At 38.8% G+C, this 17,669-nt stretch overlaps 1 protein-coding gene across 1 annotated transcript in view; it reads left to right on the top strand.

Moving 5' to 3' along the window:
* The first annotated feature begins 2,364 nt into the window (after positions 1–2,364).
* LOC124290435 (integrin beta-1-like) overlaps positions 2,365–17,669 on the top strand; it is a 56,645-nt gene continuing 41,340 nt past the window's right edge. The window contains exons 1-2 of the mRNA XM_046727134.1: positions 2,365–2,585; positions 12,973–13,049. Coding sequence (XP_046583090.1) covers positions 2,516–2,585; positions 12,973–13,049 — 147 coding nt within the window. The 5' untranslated portion in view covers positions 2,365–2,515. The remainder of the gene's footprint in view (positions 2,586–12,972; positions 13,050–17,669) is intronic.

Below are 17,669 nucleotides of genomic sequence, written 5' to 3'. Positions count from 1 at the left end.
CAAGGCACTAGAGAATTTGGCAAATTATAACTGAATGCAACTAAAGTCTCAGTTTGGCAAGTGTACATTGCCTGAGTACTGCCTTAAGCGCTGTTTTAAGGATTAATTTGGATGTAATTTTTATTTTGTAGATGTATGGTTTTATTTCATATTTTTATTTTTTTAAAAACCAGAAAGTACGTGCTGGAAAAATTACCATTCCAAATTTTATAATTCTTTATCAGACACTAAAGATAAGATAGGTTAAGAAATGTGCATATCTATAAGAGATGTGCATATCTATCAGTTCCTTAGCATTAAATATTGGATTTTGTGGCCACGGTCCAGTTATAAAACCCATAAAGGCTGTAATATAAGCATGCTGTTTATGAACCCCCTACTGTGAGTGATTACGACAATATATTAGCTTCAGATTCCGGTCAGGTGATACAGACAGCAAGTCTCGTCCCGCACTGAGTTATGGCGAGAATTACAGAGGGCGCTGTTTACGGAAACCAACGAAGACAGTCGGCGTCGTTGACCGCAGTTACGATTCCGCCCTCCGTGATAACATTATCAATGGCCAGCGCGAGGGGGGTAGGTTTATCAGGCGAACAAACGAATGGGCGATAAGGACTCGTTAGAAATCCGGAGTTCTCGTTTCTGGAAAATGTTATGTCAACTAGATTCTCACATAAGTAGTAAACATTTGCGTGTAATTACTACTTCTGGGGCTCAGGAATCTAGCGAATTTCATAAAGGAAATAAATGTTGAATAAAATCTCCCTGGGATGGTGTCCCCACATGGCCTCGGTGAGACTCTACAGCGACGGATTTCTGAAAATGTCATGGCAAAATTTAATTTAGAACAAAGTCTGATCTCGCAGAAATATACGAATATCGCTACTGATTTCTATCGGGAGTTGGGGAGACAGATATTGTAGGGCTAGCTATCGATATAAATCATAGAGATCGATAATCTTTAACTAAATATCGATCGATTATCGGAAAATATCGGAGAACGAACCTTATTAAAAATGTCAAAGAAATAAAATATATTTTACATCACTGGTGGATTACTAACAAAACAGCGCCCTAAACATTATTTAGAAACTGCCAATGAGTAAAGTGCTAACTCTGCGTATTTGTGAGGGTAAATTCAATCTATATCCTATCACGACATACGTTTATATACGATATTATCGATAACACAATTTTCATATCGATAAACATAAATACGTTTTCCTGTCGACAATATTTCCGATTATCGATCATTATAGCCAACCCTAGATATCTGACATAATCTTTTTAAAATGTTAGAGTAGACAGCTACAAGAAGCAAGGCAGTTTGACTCCTCAATTGATATGAAAACATTTATGTACTTTACATGTTTCCTGGCGTGACTTCAACTTCCCGAAATCACTGACAGACAAACACATAGTTTCATCCTTTATCTTCCTGAAACTTGATAAAACTAGACCAGAGACTCTCTTCATGAAACTGCGATATTCTAGATTTGTCAACAACCATACACACGCATTGGATACATCTGTTCCAAGGTTTATACGTCAGTTGTTTTTATTAGGTCTTGCTTCAAAAGACCTGGGCCTAGATTTTCGAAGCTCTCTTAGCGCTAACATTAACTTACGACTATCTTAGCGCTAAGATAGCTTCTCGTAAATCTGAATATCATTCAGATAGAAACAAAGAGTAAAATGGTTCTCCAGAGAAATTGGAGATTAAGAGCTGAGAAAAATGTTGACTTGTTTCATTTAGGGCTTTAGCCATACAGAAATGGGCAGTTGGAAGGGGAAAGTATAGTTCAGGTACATGTATAAAGGATAAGAATGGCTAGGCTCCGGACGAAGTTATCAGCAAAATGCCTCGACTCTCCTACAGACCCTGAAATGATCTCCTACAGACTCCACCATAGAAGCTGAAATGAAACAAAAATATTTTTAAAATTCCCAGTCTACAACACTTTGTACCTTGAGTTTTCGGTATTCTGAAAATGAAGAGATTGTCATGGTTCTTTTCTATTAAAAGCAAACCGACATTCAGCTAACATGTTGAGTAGAGAATGATTTCAAGTACCAACGCTTTGTTATTGTTCTTTATCACGTCGACCTGGTTCCTGGTACATCACATAGTGACATTTAATTGAGACTCATCAGTGCGATCCATTATTCAACCACCACCATCCTGGCGAGAATAAATTAGGACAGTATGATACAATCCCTGCAATTATATCCCGTTATGAATACCCACATCATGCCGCTTACGATAAACACCACTTATAACTGACCTGAAGGTGAAAGGTCAGGGGTGACGTTCGACTGGGCTATACAGCATAGACTGGGTCTGCATGTCCGTTACGGAAACTACTCCCAGATGTCCTAAGCGGCATGAAGATAAGTCGCGCGAGTGCCGCTTGAAGTTCATGGGGCAAGACCAAGCCTTAGTCATGATGGGCTAGTCCTCGGCGGACGGACATACCGCTAACAGTGCGTGCGAGGTCCGCGGATTACTACACAGATGGGAGAAGGTCGTTTACCGAGCAGGACCATGTGGAGCCAAGTGATACTTTTAGGATCTGTATTAAGTGGTGAGTGAGTCTTTATTTTCATGGCGTCATTTCCTCAACGAGCCGTTTTAACGATGTTCGCCGGATGTGGAGTTGGAGGTGTGTTTACTGCTAGGCCTTGAGCTATTTTTTTTTCATGTCGACTTCACGAAAACTATTGCTCGTGCTGTTGTTGAAAACAACCCATAGTAAATGTTGCCCATGTGTTTTCACGATGCTTTGCCCTTTAAATATTGCTCTATCTGTCTTCGTGGGCATAAATATCAGGCTTATTTCTGTCAAATGGTTGTAACTACATGATTGACTGACAGTCGCTAGCTCAGTCCTTGTTGTGGTATAGACACTGCCTTATCATACAACAAGGGATTTAACTGAAAATTTTGATTTCAGTTCGTTCATGATTAAATATTAAATACGTCAGAGCCACTTTTAATTCAGATTCAATTTTACAGTCCGCATACAGTCTTGGTGAGTTTGTATCTGTGTGTATGGGGACGTTGTCATTCCATTAGCAAGTGAGTGAGCTTTTACGCCGATTTTAGCAATATTCCAGCAATACCACGGCGGGGACAACAGAAATGGCCATTAGTAAGTGGGGCGGTGGGGTGGCCTAGTGGATAAAGCGTTCGTTCGTCACCCCGAAGACCTGGGTTCGATTCCCCACATGGGTACAATGTGTGAAACCCATTCCTGGTGTCCCCCATCGTGATATTGTTGGAATATTGTTAAAACCATGCTCACTCACTCACTCCATTAGCAAGTAGAAGTGCACAGTAGCACTGGTCAGTACTGATTACTGGCCAGTGTCCAGATTAAAGCGACTGTCATTATATATTAGCATCAATGGGTATTTGGACAAGCACGGGTACGAACTAAAATATTTTCAATGAATCAAGATTGATGTATTCTCACAGGTTCCTTAGGTGTGGCTACATGCATAGCTTTAGGTTCGAATGATTGATTCGAATCCCTGATAGTGATTCAGCGTCATACCCGTTAAAGTGGTGAACGTCCATTTTAAACCTAAATTATACAGACACGCCCATCGTTCAAAGCCGTGCAGAACCAAATTCGTTCACTCACTCATGATATGTCTGCTGGGGATAGACATACGACCCGTTTCTCATGGCATGTACATGAATCATGCCATTGTGTTCATGTGACCCAGTGAGTTGGGTTTGCAGCGGATTTAAACTGTATCAAATACCAATGCCAATTCAATAAGAGGAAGAAAACGCAAACTTACCGAGGGTTATTAGTCCCACGACATCCCACCGGGTACCCATTTTCTGCTGGGTGCATAGAGGCAATTTTGAACAAACTCACTTGTCTAAGGGGAGACCACATATATCACATGTGCTTCGTTGTGGTGCAGGACTGATGTACTAGAAACTCTGAGGAGTCAAGCTGTCACACACGGACACCCGTTCAAAGATCTCCGCGCCCAAAGTTGCTTGACTTCAACTGATTCGTGACCTGAGCTCTAGGTACAGGACTACACATCACCACCAAATTAACAGTTTCTTTCGAGGTCAACGGCTAGCCCCGGATAACTGGGTGGTGGGGGTAGAAAGGGGTGGAGTGGAGGGGGCTTTGAAGGGGTGGGTGGAGGTGGTGACTGGGTTTGAAATCAGAATGCCAAATTCTACAGCGTCTTGATTATAACTTTTGTCTACCCTTAAATGATCACAGCTAATTTTAAATCAGAAATGGATCCTTGTACGTTTCCAGTTAAGCTGTCAAAATAGCTTCCCACTTTTAGCCCTTGTGTTTTTGTCTTCCTCAAACTGAAATAGGAGATCTAAATTTAAAATTGAAATGTTTATTTTATGAGGTTTAACGGGATTTGAAGCGTTCGCCTATTACACAGACCCGGGTTTGATTACCCACATGGATAAAATATGTGAAACCATTTCCAGCCGTGATATTGCTGGATCATTGCTAAAAGCGGCGTTAAACTAAATTCAATCACTCAAATGTCAAAAGCTTAATTTCATTGCTTTGTATAACTTTTTGTCAATGTTCCATTTTGAAGTACTTGATCTTAATTAAACATACAACTTTGTAGGGTGGACAAGAGCTTATTTTCAATAACTGCTCAATCGAGGAAGTCATAAACGAACAATGGTACAATACCACTTGGCTCTCCTTTATCCTGATTGTGACGACAGAGAGTAACAATGCCCTATTGTGTACCTACGCTGAAGTAGTGGCATGAAGCCCAACAGCCGATTGTGACGTATATTTTGACAAGGCTTAGAGAATGTCCTGTTTTCAAATGTTATTTCACTACAAGGCTTTGCAGACCCGTGAAGATCCGGGTTAGAATTGGTCTTCAACAACCCATCCTTGTCGTAAGAGGCGACTAACGGGATCGGGTGGTAAAGCTCGCTGACTTTGTAGACATGTCATCGTATCCCAGTTACGTAGATCGATGCTCATGGTGTTGATCACTGAATTGTGTAGTCCAGACTCGATCATCTAAAGACCGCCGCCATATAGCTGGAACATTGCTGAGTGCGGCGTTAAACAACAACCAAACCAAACCTTCCTCCTGATTGTGTTGACAGAGAGTAACAATACCCTATTGTGTACCTACACGGAAGCAGTCCCGTGAAGCCCAACAGCTGTTTGTGACGTATATTGTGAGAAGGACTGGAGACTGCTCTGTCTTCAGTTGTTAGTTCTTTACAAGGCATTGCATAAAGATGTGTTTAATTCACACGTGTCGGCATGGTGTGTGTCCTTACCCTCCCTCCCCCGGTGGATTCCACGCGTCCCCAGTACCCGATGCCAGCTGAGTGCTTTGAGGACGGGGTTGTAGAATTGTGCCTCGACGACTTGTTTATTTATTTTCATGCCGCTCTCAGCAATAATCCAGCTATTTGTCGGCGGTCTGTAAATTATTTTAACTGAACCAGAATATCCACTGGTGTCATGAACATTGATCTACGCAAAATTCACCAATGGTGCGAACCTGTAGTTTACATCGCCCAGCTTTTATTTACCATTAACCTGTTACAATTTTAACAATAATCATATTGATGATGATGATGATGATGATGGCGGTGGTGGTGGTGGTGATGGTGATGATGATGATGATGATGGCGATGGTGGTGGTGGTGATGATGATGATGATGATGATGGTGGTGATGATGATGATGATGATGATGATGATGATGATGATGATGATGATGATGACGACGACGACGATAATAATAATCAAAACACAAACAAAAACAACAACCCAAAACATTAGTCCCAGAAATAAAATTGTTGGAATCTATTTTATTAGATTTTTCATATCTTATTTAAATTAGATATCTGCAGACCAAATTCAAACGGAGCCCAGAGCAATCCTTAATTTCTGAGCTGAAGCAATTTACATTTGCCAATCCTTCTAGACTTGAGTAGGACTCTTATGTTTTATTCCCTCGTGTTTGGGAGACAGACTTAGCCCTGTCCTGCTCGCTGCTGGTGCATGTCAAAATCCATTGACAACAGGTCTATTTTGAGCAGATTTTAGATTTTGCTAGGGAATTCTAGACTTTTGCGAGGCAACTTAGTTCCTGTGTTTTTGGCTGGTCAAATGCTTGTTTATAGTGACATGATACTGTTGTTGTTGTTGTTGTTGTTGTTGTTTAACGCCACACTCAGCAATGTTCAAGCTATATGGCGTACACAATACTTGGTTGTGTTAGTGGGTGAGTTATGTTTGGAACATCCACTTCAGCTAACTGTCAGATCATTTAATGAAGTTAGACTGCCTTATATGGGACTACTCTGAAACCGGTGACGTCAGGTTATGACGTCATGAAAAGACGCATTCCACGAAGGCGTCCTGATTCGCTGATGACCATCTCCTACGTCAGTAACTTGCTGACAATATTTACTAAACAGGAACCTTCTGCATAGGGACACTGGAGAAAGTGCAGCATTTGCCGACGTCATCATTACGTCATAGAAAATCAGGTGTCATCTAGCCTTTTCGTGTCACCACAGAGATTCAGTTGGATAAATCAACTGACTCGCAGAATATAGTTCACTGCACATGTAACAAGAGACCTCGTGACACATAGTTCGTTATAGAGAGGTGTAAGGCAGCACTGTATGACATAAGCCAAAACCCCAGCCGTACATCAGGGCTGGTAACTTCAAAATGGATTTAATCAGACCGGACAATCCACAGGAAATAACTCAGGTTTTAGTTACAATGAATAATTTAATGAACTCGAGACAAGTATTTACTGCAGAACTCCGCGCATCGAGAGGTGTCGCTGTTTTAGTGATAATATACGTCAAAGCAGTGCGTTGAGCTTGCGATACAATAGTTCAATGTTCCAACAGTAATTGTCAAGTCTAAATTTAACGCTCATTTTGAAAAATAGATTTTAAGATGTGGTGAATTTACTCAGATGTATGGAACATGTTATCTAATTTTTTACCAGACCAGCGGGCTAGCTAGCTGTAAATTTAGACCGTACGTCAGAAATCTGGCCCGTTTCGGGCGGTCATACACTGGGTAAGTTTGATTCGAACGTTCCTGTATTCGCATAAACCTTAGACCATTGTGACCAACGGATTTCCATTACAGTCAGTTGAGATTTCAAGCGTGGGGCACATTATTTTGAGCTTGTCTGTGCAGTTAACCCTCGTTTATCCGATCGGAACTATTTGCAGTAAAATCGTCCTGATAAATGCACTTCCGGATATATGGATCGAAGCTATAGTCAGTAATACCTTGATCACAGCTTAGTTTTTATAAAAAAAAATTATAATATTGATAACAAATGGCTACAACTTATCTCTGCAAGAGAGAATCCTGTGGATGATATATACTGGCTGCATTAAGAGATAAAGAATTTCAGGAAGGGTTGGGCGGAAGGGAAAACAATATGGTTCAGGGGCTGTGTGGCAGGCGAAATGATGCTGTTTTCACACGTGTTGTCTTCCCTAACATTCGCTGTCCTTGAGATCGGTTATCTTACAAACGGGAGTATACTGTAGCAGTGTACTGTTTAAGCAAAGGTATGTCAATCACATATAGTTGATGGAGCTGTGTCGAAAAATTGTAGAGAAAACATTATAAGCAAGTGTGTTGACTTATGCCCTCTGATGATATTTCAACTGAATGAGTAATGGAAGCTGTAGAGCACATAGGGTTGTAACAAATGTTGTATTTGGGATTACACTTAGGGTTGCGCAAACAAGAGAAAGTGACCAGTCTTCCCATATGCGAGCGAGGCTTCGCGCTCATATAGGAAGACTGGTCATTTTCTCTTTGTTCGGCAACACTATTTGCGCTACAGTTTGCCGCATGGACCATCCAGTGATTGACCTTATTTGCATCGATCAACCCAGTTTGATGTTATGACATTTATTCACCAAGTCACAAGCTTGACCGTCCAATCACGTTAATTCTTATATTTATCGACACAGATGGAGTGACCTTATTGTTACAAATGTCGAAGTTTCTAGATGGAAGCAATAGAGATTTGAAAACAGCATATGCTCGATTGTACGTCCAAAGTGAAAAGGAAACACCTGAGGCTAGAGCTGCTGGAATATTGCTCGACATGAAGCGAACGCCGACCATTAAACGGTTGATCCCCAAACAGGGAAACACAATTGGTATTTGGTGTACTCTATGAGGAAAACATGTAGGTCAGGTCTTGACTTGTAATTACAAACAACGGCGGCAATGTACAACAGACAATGGCCTAATTCCAAACAGAGGGCGCAATCTGACCAGAGCAACCCCCGCTGTTATCCCTCTCTCAGAGCCCATCCTGTGGTCGGCCTCCATCGTGAGGTAGAAACAGGAAGCATATTTCGGCGTTATCCTAGACACATGTTGTCTGCACATGACAAGCGAGTTTACATCGAATGCTCCTCCACATAGAGGCTCAGAAAACTCCGGTTATAACGAGCCTAAATTAAGCAACACTTATTTCATAAGATATAATATCAAAACAGACTTTTTGACTCATGAGGGAGTCAGGAAATCAGTGTCATCTTTTCTGTGCAACATCAACTCTTGTGTTGAACCCAATCTTAGGCCCATTCTGCTTTATAACATATCAAAAATAAACAATCAGCAAGGCTGTTCAGTATTTAGGGCGGTGGGGTAGCCTAGTGGTTAAGGCGTTCGCTCGTCACGCCGAAGGCCCGGATTCGATTCCCCACATGGGCACAATGTGTGAAGCCCATTTCTGGTGTCCCACGCCATGATATTGCTGGAATATTGCTAAAAGCTCTTCAGTATTTGAAATGAATTTATTGGATCCAAAATTTACAAAATGCAAAACTCTTTTGAAACAATTTATTATTTAAGATGGGATATAGAGAATCCCCTCCATGTTCGTTATGTAATGATCTACTTGAAACCATTATACGTGTTTTCTATGACTGTCATTGTGCACGAATCATATAGGGACAACTCCCAGAATGGCTTGCAAATATATACTGAAGGAAGCATTGAATTCAATGAAGAGAAAATATTGTTTGGATTTAAGGGCATAAATAATAACCTTTTGAATTCAATTATTCTCATACCAAAATCTGTGCTTTACAATGTAATATTTAAAAGTCAAACCGAATTTTAAACATTTACAACAGGAAATATATAGATATTATCAAACAACAAAGTTTAGGTCATTCTCAAACGGTAAACATGCAAGCTTTCATGCCTTCTGGTTTTCTCTTCTTAAGCTTTTCAGGAATCCTGTATAAATGTTCTAAATATGACATCTAAATGATAATTCTATGTTTATGTTAATATATGTATATTAATACATTTTGAAATGATTGGAATGAATGGAAATAAAATAACAAGAGAACTAAACAAAACAATTATTTCATTTCGTTATAACCGTAGTTCGTTGTTCGAGGAAAATGCACATCAATAAGATTGTTCGTAATATCCTTCAGTTCGTTACAAGCGTGTTCGCTATAAAGGCAGTTTACTGTAGTAACAGTTGCGGTGTGAACTCTGAAAGCGCGATCGTCACGATATGGCTGAAATATTGCCAATGTCACTCACTGAAAGCGCGAAACTAATGATGCCAGTCATACTGATGGGAATCTTGATTTCCATTTCCTTGCATAAAGAATTCCTCGGGCGGTGGGTTAGCCTAGTGGTTAGGGCGTTCGCTCGTCACGCCGAAGACACGGGTTCGATACCCCAGATGGGTACAGTGTGTGAAGCCCATTTCTGGTGACCCCGCCGTGATGTTGCTGGAAATATTGCTAAAATCGTCGTAAAATCATATTCACTCACTCACTCGAATATTCCTCCTGACATGTAGTGACGTGTAGTATCAGTTCTGCAAGTGCAGTCTATTATCACTTGCCTGTTGTACATGATATTATTTTACTTGCAGTGATGATAATCTTTAGCATCATTATTCAGTCCAGATGAGAGCAAGCCAAATGTAACTTTCACACGAACTTCACACAATAGTGTGCATACATTTGTGACACAGCAAGGTATGAGCATCTATCTGCGCAGCTGGGAACCAATGACATGTGTCAACCAAGTCAGCGAGCCTGATCACCCGATCCCGTTAGTCGCCTCTTACGACAAGCATGGGTTACTGAAGGTTGATTCTAACCCGGACCTTCACGGGTCACAGATGACACGAGGAATAGTTGTTTCCTTACCAGCAGACTATACTTAATGTACATTACTAGCAATGTGGATAAAGTGTTTGCTCGTCACTCCGAAAACCGGGGTTCGATTCCCCACATGGGTATAAGTGTAAAGCTCATTTTGGTGTCCCCGCTGTGAAAATTTGGAATATTGCTACAAGTGGTGTTAAACCATACCAACTCAAAAACAAATATATCCAAGAAAGCCCATGCAAGTGTAGAATATGTGGAAAGTCTAGATTTCCACAGTCTCAAGGCTCCATTACATTTTATTGTATTTTTTGCTATGAACTGTCTTTTCTGTAAAATATGTTTACTTCAGAAGTAAATATGGCTTCTTGGTCATAGTACCAAATGACCCTGATGCTAATTTCACTGGACGAGAGTATGACACTATTGTTCTGGATGTTCCACTTGATTTAAAGGCTAGAGAACTGACCGACCCCGCACTGAGTGCCATTATGTACACAGACAATGTATAATCGGTTTCTATTTATCGTTCCAACGTAAAACTACAAACATTATAATATCTTAACACTTGTTGATTTTATTGTAAATACAATGCCGAGGAAATGTAGATATACACTGATGTCGATTAAAACTGAAACAAACAATTAATGATTATTCGATGGTGACGTATTTGATTTGTCTAACGTTGTTTGGACCTGTATTATTCAATCACACTTTCAAGTGTATGATTTCAGAGCGGAGTTCAGGCAATTGAGATTCGGGTCCCAGTTTAAGCAACCGTGTTTCTTCGCACAGATCTTGAGACTGTGAATTTTTGCATCTGACGTTTTGTAAACTCATATTCTTGTGATAATTTTCATTGCGGGTCACAAACATGCCGTGACACGTAATGTGTTTCAGTACAAAGATAACGCGTCGACTTGCCATGAACTCCATCAAGGAAACTACCAACATGAACGTGTTGTGGTATCTTTGTAGGTGAGCATATGGTTCGCGTTCGGGAACATGACATGTTGTTGCTTCATCTCTTTACATTAGTGTATAACTCCTGTCATAGCCTTGCCTTGCCAAGAACGTGATGTTATTTTTAAGCATAATTTGTATATATGGAAATAATTGAAAAATGTATCGTAATTATGTCATGACCTCATAATGACCTCATCTGGATAAATCTTAAGTTGAGATCCTTTGCAGAACAAGCACGGGCACCTGTTATCGGAGGATGCTTTTACGGTGCACTGAGTTAATGAAATAAATCCCCCTCTCTTTAATATAATGATAGAATGGCAGATGTATTTCACGCGGTCACTAGTCACAGATATATTGCCGATGACAGGTGGTGATAACAGGTGTTATCCTACTTCCGGTCTCGTTGCCATGGTTTTCTCAGTGGCGGTGTAGCGAGTGTCGTGTAGACATGGGGAAATTTTGATTCGATATTCAATATCTGTTGTGTCGAATAGTCGACATCAGCCTAGTCCTTCTGTTTTTCGAGTGGGAAAGGAGCACATGCAATAGATATATAGCTGATGCTTCGAGATGGATAAATGGCCATTTATAGCCACAGTGAAAACGGAAAGTGCTGGATACAATCACAAACAGCGTTATTTCTGTTATGGGAAGTATATCTGGTTACGTCTCGGCTCGATGTCAATATCACCACGTTTGTATGGCATAAGAGATTAAGTTGTAGATATGTAAAACTTGCATCACTTCTGGTAGTGCGCCTTCGGTTTCGATATGTGCGTATACACTGCATGTGTGTGTCTTCTGACATAGCCAGAAGACTAGAATGTACATGTATACAAACTGAAGTTCTCGGTTTGTTGCCCACCTCCCAGTGACCAAGCGGTAATTTTCAAAAGGTGAATGAGGAAATGACGGCATCCTCATCAGTCATGGAATATCTGGAGCCTGTGAAGCTCAAGCAAGTCCACAATAAGTGACAAATAGGGGTTCTTTACTTTCAGTTTGTTTTGTATAAAAAGGCAATTTTACCACAAATATCTTTACAAAAACATTTCAGAGACATAAACCTTTGGTGTAGTGTTTCATAGTAAAAACGTTTCATATGTTATTGTTTGGTATTGTGTGGTATGTTTTTCATGTTATTGTGTGGTAGGCGTATCATGCTATTGTTGGATATGTGTTTCATGTTATCATGGTGTTGTGTGGTACGTGTTTCATGACATTGTATGGTACGCGTTTCATGTTATTGTGTGGTATGTGTTTCATATTATAGTGTGGTGTGCGTATCATGGTGTTGTGTGGTACGTGTTTCATGACATTGTATGGTACGCGTTTCATGTTATTGTGTTGTATGTGTTTCATATTATAGTGTGGTGTGCGTATCATGGTGTTGTGTGGTACGTGTTTCATGACATTGTATGGTACGTGTTTCATGACATTGTGTGGTATGTGTTTCATATTATAGTGTGGTGTGCGTATCATGGTGTTGTGTGGTACGTGTTTCATGACATTGTATGGTACGTGTTTCATGACATTGTATGGTACGTGTTTCATAACATTGTATGGTACGTGTTCTATGCCATTGTATAGTACGTGTTTCATGTTATTGTGTGGTATGTGTTTCATGACATTGTATGGTATGTGTTTCATGACATTGTATGGAACTTTTTTTCATGAAATTGTATGGTACGTGTTTCTTGACATTGTATGGTACGTTGTATGGTACGTTGTATGGTACGTGTTTAATGACATTGTATGGTACGTGTTTCATGACATTGTATGGTACTTGTTTCATGTTATTGTGTGGTATTTGTTTCAGCCTGCTATGCCTGTCAAGGAAGGACGTGCGGTCAGTGTGTGACGTCAGGAGGAAACTGTGCCTGGTGCTCTGAACTGGTAGGTTGGGTCACACACATCCTTCTATAGGAAAACGTCCCGTCTCCAACTCAGAACGCATCGGATGATATCAGATGTAATCACAGAGGGGGTGGAGTGACACGACCGATATTGCGAACTGAAAACGTATAATGTAGCAATACGTCACCATACGCCTTACGGATGGTGATTATACAAGATCCCATGTTTCATCAGTACATTTGTCTTTTACTAATCTACCACACAGCTTATACATTACAATGTGACTAGAAAAAGAGAATATACCTTAACAGTAAGGATGTATACAAATGCTTAGGATGTATGCTAGTGATGACGATGTATTCTAGGAGTAAGGATGTCTCCTAAAGTAAGGATGTATTGAAGGGATGATAATATACCTTATGGTAGATATAGCAATGTCCCTTATGGTAGATATAGCAATGTCCCTTATGGTAGATATAGCAATGACCCTTATGGTAGATACAACAATGTCCATTATGGGAGATATAACAATGTCCCTTAGGGTAGATATAACAATGTCCATTATGGTAGATATAACAATGTCCATTATGGTAGATAACAATGTCCATTATGGTAGATATAGCAATGACCCTTATGGTAAATATGACAGTGTCCATTATGGGAGATATAACAATGTCCCTTATGGTAGATATAGCAATGACCCTTATGGTAAATATGACAGTGTCCATTATGGGAGATATAACAATGTCCATTATGGTAGATAAAAAATGTCCGTTATGGTAGATATAACAATGTCCCTTATGGTAGATAACAATGTCCCTTATGGTAGATATAGCAATGACCCTTATGGTAAATATGACAGTGTCCATTATGGGAGATATAACAATGTCCCTTATGGTAGATATAGCAATGTCCCTTATGGTAGATATAGCATTGTCAATGTTAGCCCTTATGGTAAATATGACAGTGTCCATTATGGGAGATATAACAATGTCCCTTATGGTAGATATAGCAATGTCCCTTATGGTAGATATAGCAATGTCCCTTATGGTAGATATAACAATGTCCCTTATGGTAAATATGACAGTGTATTCAAGGAGTAAGGATGTCTCCTAAAGTAAGGATGTATTGAAGGGATGATGATGTATTCTGGGAATAAGGACGCATTCTGTGGATGATTAAGCATTCATACATGTACATTCATTATGCGTATATCCCTCTATTGATTCATTTTTATTGTAAATACTAATATGCACATGGTCTTATATGTTTTGAACATATAATACTTTACTAAACTTACATATACATATACATATACATATACATATACATATACATATACATATATACATGGCAGTGGACATGTGGAGGGTCATCGTACCACAACGGCCACAGCGCTGCTCACCACTTGATATATTTGTAATCCTGACAAAAAAACATCCATTCACTCGTATTAATGAAAAGCATTTACGTAATTTACTTATTGAAAAGCTTGGTCACAATGATCCTACAGTAGTTCTATCAACAATGGCGTGGAAGTTGTATACTCATAATGTATTCACAATCTGGTCAAACCGGACACATTGGACTAACAGACTGAGCTAAACATCCTGCATTCGTGTTGTGACTCATGATTTCATCATATAAATATGTAAGAAAGTTATTTTCAGTTTTTATTGTGTGTTCTTAACGTTGAAAGCTGACTCATTCTTAACACACTAATCATGATTCACATTTTAGAGGTAATGCCTGAAAAATAATACCTGATTGTTTCTCACTGGCCTTTATGGTATGTTCTTGGGGTGACGATGTATCTAGAGATATTTTGATTTTGTTAGATGATGAAGATGTGCCTTAGCGGTAAGGATGTATACAAAGGCTTAGGATGTATTTCTGGGATGACGATGTATTCTAGGAGTAAAGCTGTCTCCTAAAGTAAGGATATATACAAGGGATGATAATGTATTCTGGGAGTAAGGACGTATTCTGTGGATGGTGACGTATTCAATGAGTAATGGTGTATGCAAGGGATGAAGATGTTTCCTGAAGAAGAAAGGTGACGTTGATATAACAATATCCCTTATGTTAGATATAACAATGTCCCTTATGGTAGATATAACAATGTCCCTTATGGTAGATTTAACAATGTCCCTTATGGTAGATAAAACAATGTCCCTTATGGTAGATATAACAATGTCCCTTATGGTAGATATAACAATGTCCCTTATAGTAGGTATGACAATGTCCCTTATAGTAGGTATAACAATGTCCCTTATGGTAGATATAACAATGTCCCTTATGGTAGATATAACAATGTCCGTTATGGTAGATATAACAATGTCCCTTATGGTAGATATAACAATGTCCCTTATGGTAGATATAACAATGTCCGTTATGGTAGATATAACAATGTCCCTTATGGTAGATATAACAATGTCCCTTATAGTAGATATAACAATGTCCGTTATGGTAGATATAACAATGTCCCTTATGGTAGATATAACAATGTCCGTTATGGTAGATATAACAATGTCCCTTATGGTAGATATAACAATGTCCCTTATGGTAGATATAACAATGTCCCTTATGGTAGATATAACAATGTCCCTTATGGTAGATATAACAATGTCCCTTATGGTAGATATAACAATGTCCCTTATGGTAGATATAACAATGTCCCTTATAGTAGATATAACAATGTCCGTTATGTTATGGTAGATATGTCCACAATGTCCCTTATGGTAGATATAACAATGTCCGTTATGGTAGATATAACAATGTCCCTTATGGTAGATATAACAATGTCCGTTATGATAGATATAGCAATGACCCTTATGGTAAATATGACAATGTCCATTATGGTAGATATAACAATGTCCCTTATGGTAGATATAACAATGTCCGTTATGTTAGATATAACAATGTCCCTTATGGTAGATATAACAATGTCCCTTATGGTAGATATAACAATGTCCCTTATGGTAGATATAACAATGTCCGTTATGATAGATATGTCCGTTACAATGTCCCTTATTATGGTAGATATACAATGTCCCTTATGGTAGATATAAACAATGTCCCTTATGGTAGATATAACAATGTCCCTTATGGTAGATATAACAATGTCCCTTATGTCCCTTATAGTAGGTATGACAATGTCCCTTATATGGTAGATATAACAATGTCCCTTATGGTAGATATAACAATGTCCCTTATGGTAGATATAACAATGTCCCTTATGGTAGGTATGACATTGTCCGTTATGGTAGATATAACAATGTCCCTTATGGTAGATATAACAATGTCCGTTATGATAGATATAGCAATGACCCTTATGGTAAATATGACAGTGTCCATTATGGGAGATATAACAATGTCCCTTATGGTAGATATAACAATGTCCCTTATGGTAGATATAACAATGTCCCTTATGGTAGATATAACAATGTCCCTTATAGTAGGTATGACAATGTCCGTTATGGTAGATATAACAATGTCCCTTATGGTAGATATAACAATGTCCCTTATAATAGGTATGACATTGTCCGTTATGGTAGATATAACAATGTCCCTTATAGTAGATATAACAATGTCCGTTATGATAGATATAGCAATGACCCTTATGGTAAATATGACAGTGTCCATTATGGGAGATATAACAATGTCCATTATGGTAGGTATAACAATGTCCGTTATGATAGATATAACAATGTCCCTTATGGTAAATATGACAGTGTCCATTATGGGAGATATAACAATGTCCCTTATGGTAGATATAGCAATGACCCTTATGGTAAATATGACAGTGTCCATTATGGGAGATATAACAATGTCCATTATGGTAGGTATAACAATGTCCGTTATGATAGATATAACAATGTCCCTTATAGTAGATATGACAATGTCCGTTATGGTAGATATAACAATGTCCATTATGGTAGATATAACAATGTACGTTATGATAGATATAACAATGTCCCTTATAGTAGGTATGACAATGTCCTTTTTGGTAGATAAAACAAGGTCCCTCATGGTAGATATAACAATGTCCGTTATGGTAGATATAACAATGTCCCTTATAGAAGGTATGACAAGGTCCCTTATGGTAGATATAACAATGTCCCTTATGGTAGATAAAACAAGGTCCCTTATGGTTGATATAACAATGTCCGTTATGATAGATATAAGAATGTCCCTTATGGTAGGTATAACAATCTCCGTTATGGTAGTTATAGCAATGTCCCTTATGATTCAAGATTTGTCCTTTTGGCCCCAAAAATAATCTTAATTTAATTGAAGGCGAAATACATGGTTTACTTTATTGTAAAGCCTACATAGATATAAGGAATAGTTTTCTCGATAAATATTTGAAACACCCTCTATCACAACACAGTTTGTTAACATAATGTCTTCAACAAATATAAATGTTGTACATATTTTATGCCTATTTTTATATAATTTAATATATAGGAAATTAGAAATTCTGATGTTTTTTTTCTGTAAAACGACTGTAAATCCATGCATAAGTCATACTTTATGGCCTATTACTGGATAAAATGTCTGCCTGCCTGTCTGTCTGTCTGTCCGTCCGTCCGTTTGTCTGAAAGGTGACGTTATGAGAAAACGGGTTAATCAGTGACACTAAGTGTTTGATGTTTA

This window comes from Haliotis rubra, unplaced genomic scaffold, assembly GCF_003918875.1.
Source record: "Haliotis rubra isolate DU_JTF1 unplaced genomic scaffold, ASM391887v1 Scf465, whole genome shotgun sequence".
In the NCBI taxonomy this organism is placed as follows: Eukaryota; Metazoa; Mollusca; class Gastropoda; order Lepetellida; family Haliotidae; genus Haliotis; species Haliotis rubra.
Note: the sequence above shows the minus strand (reverse complement) of the source record. Positions and strands in the feature narration are given on the sequence as shown.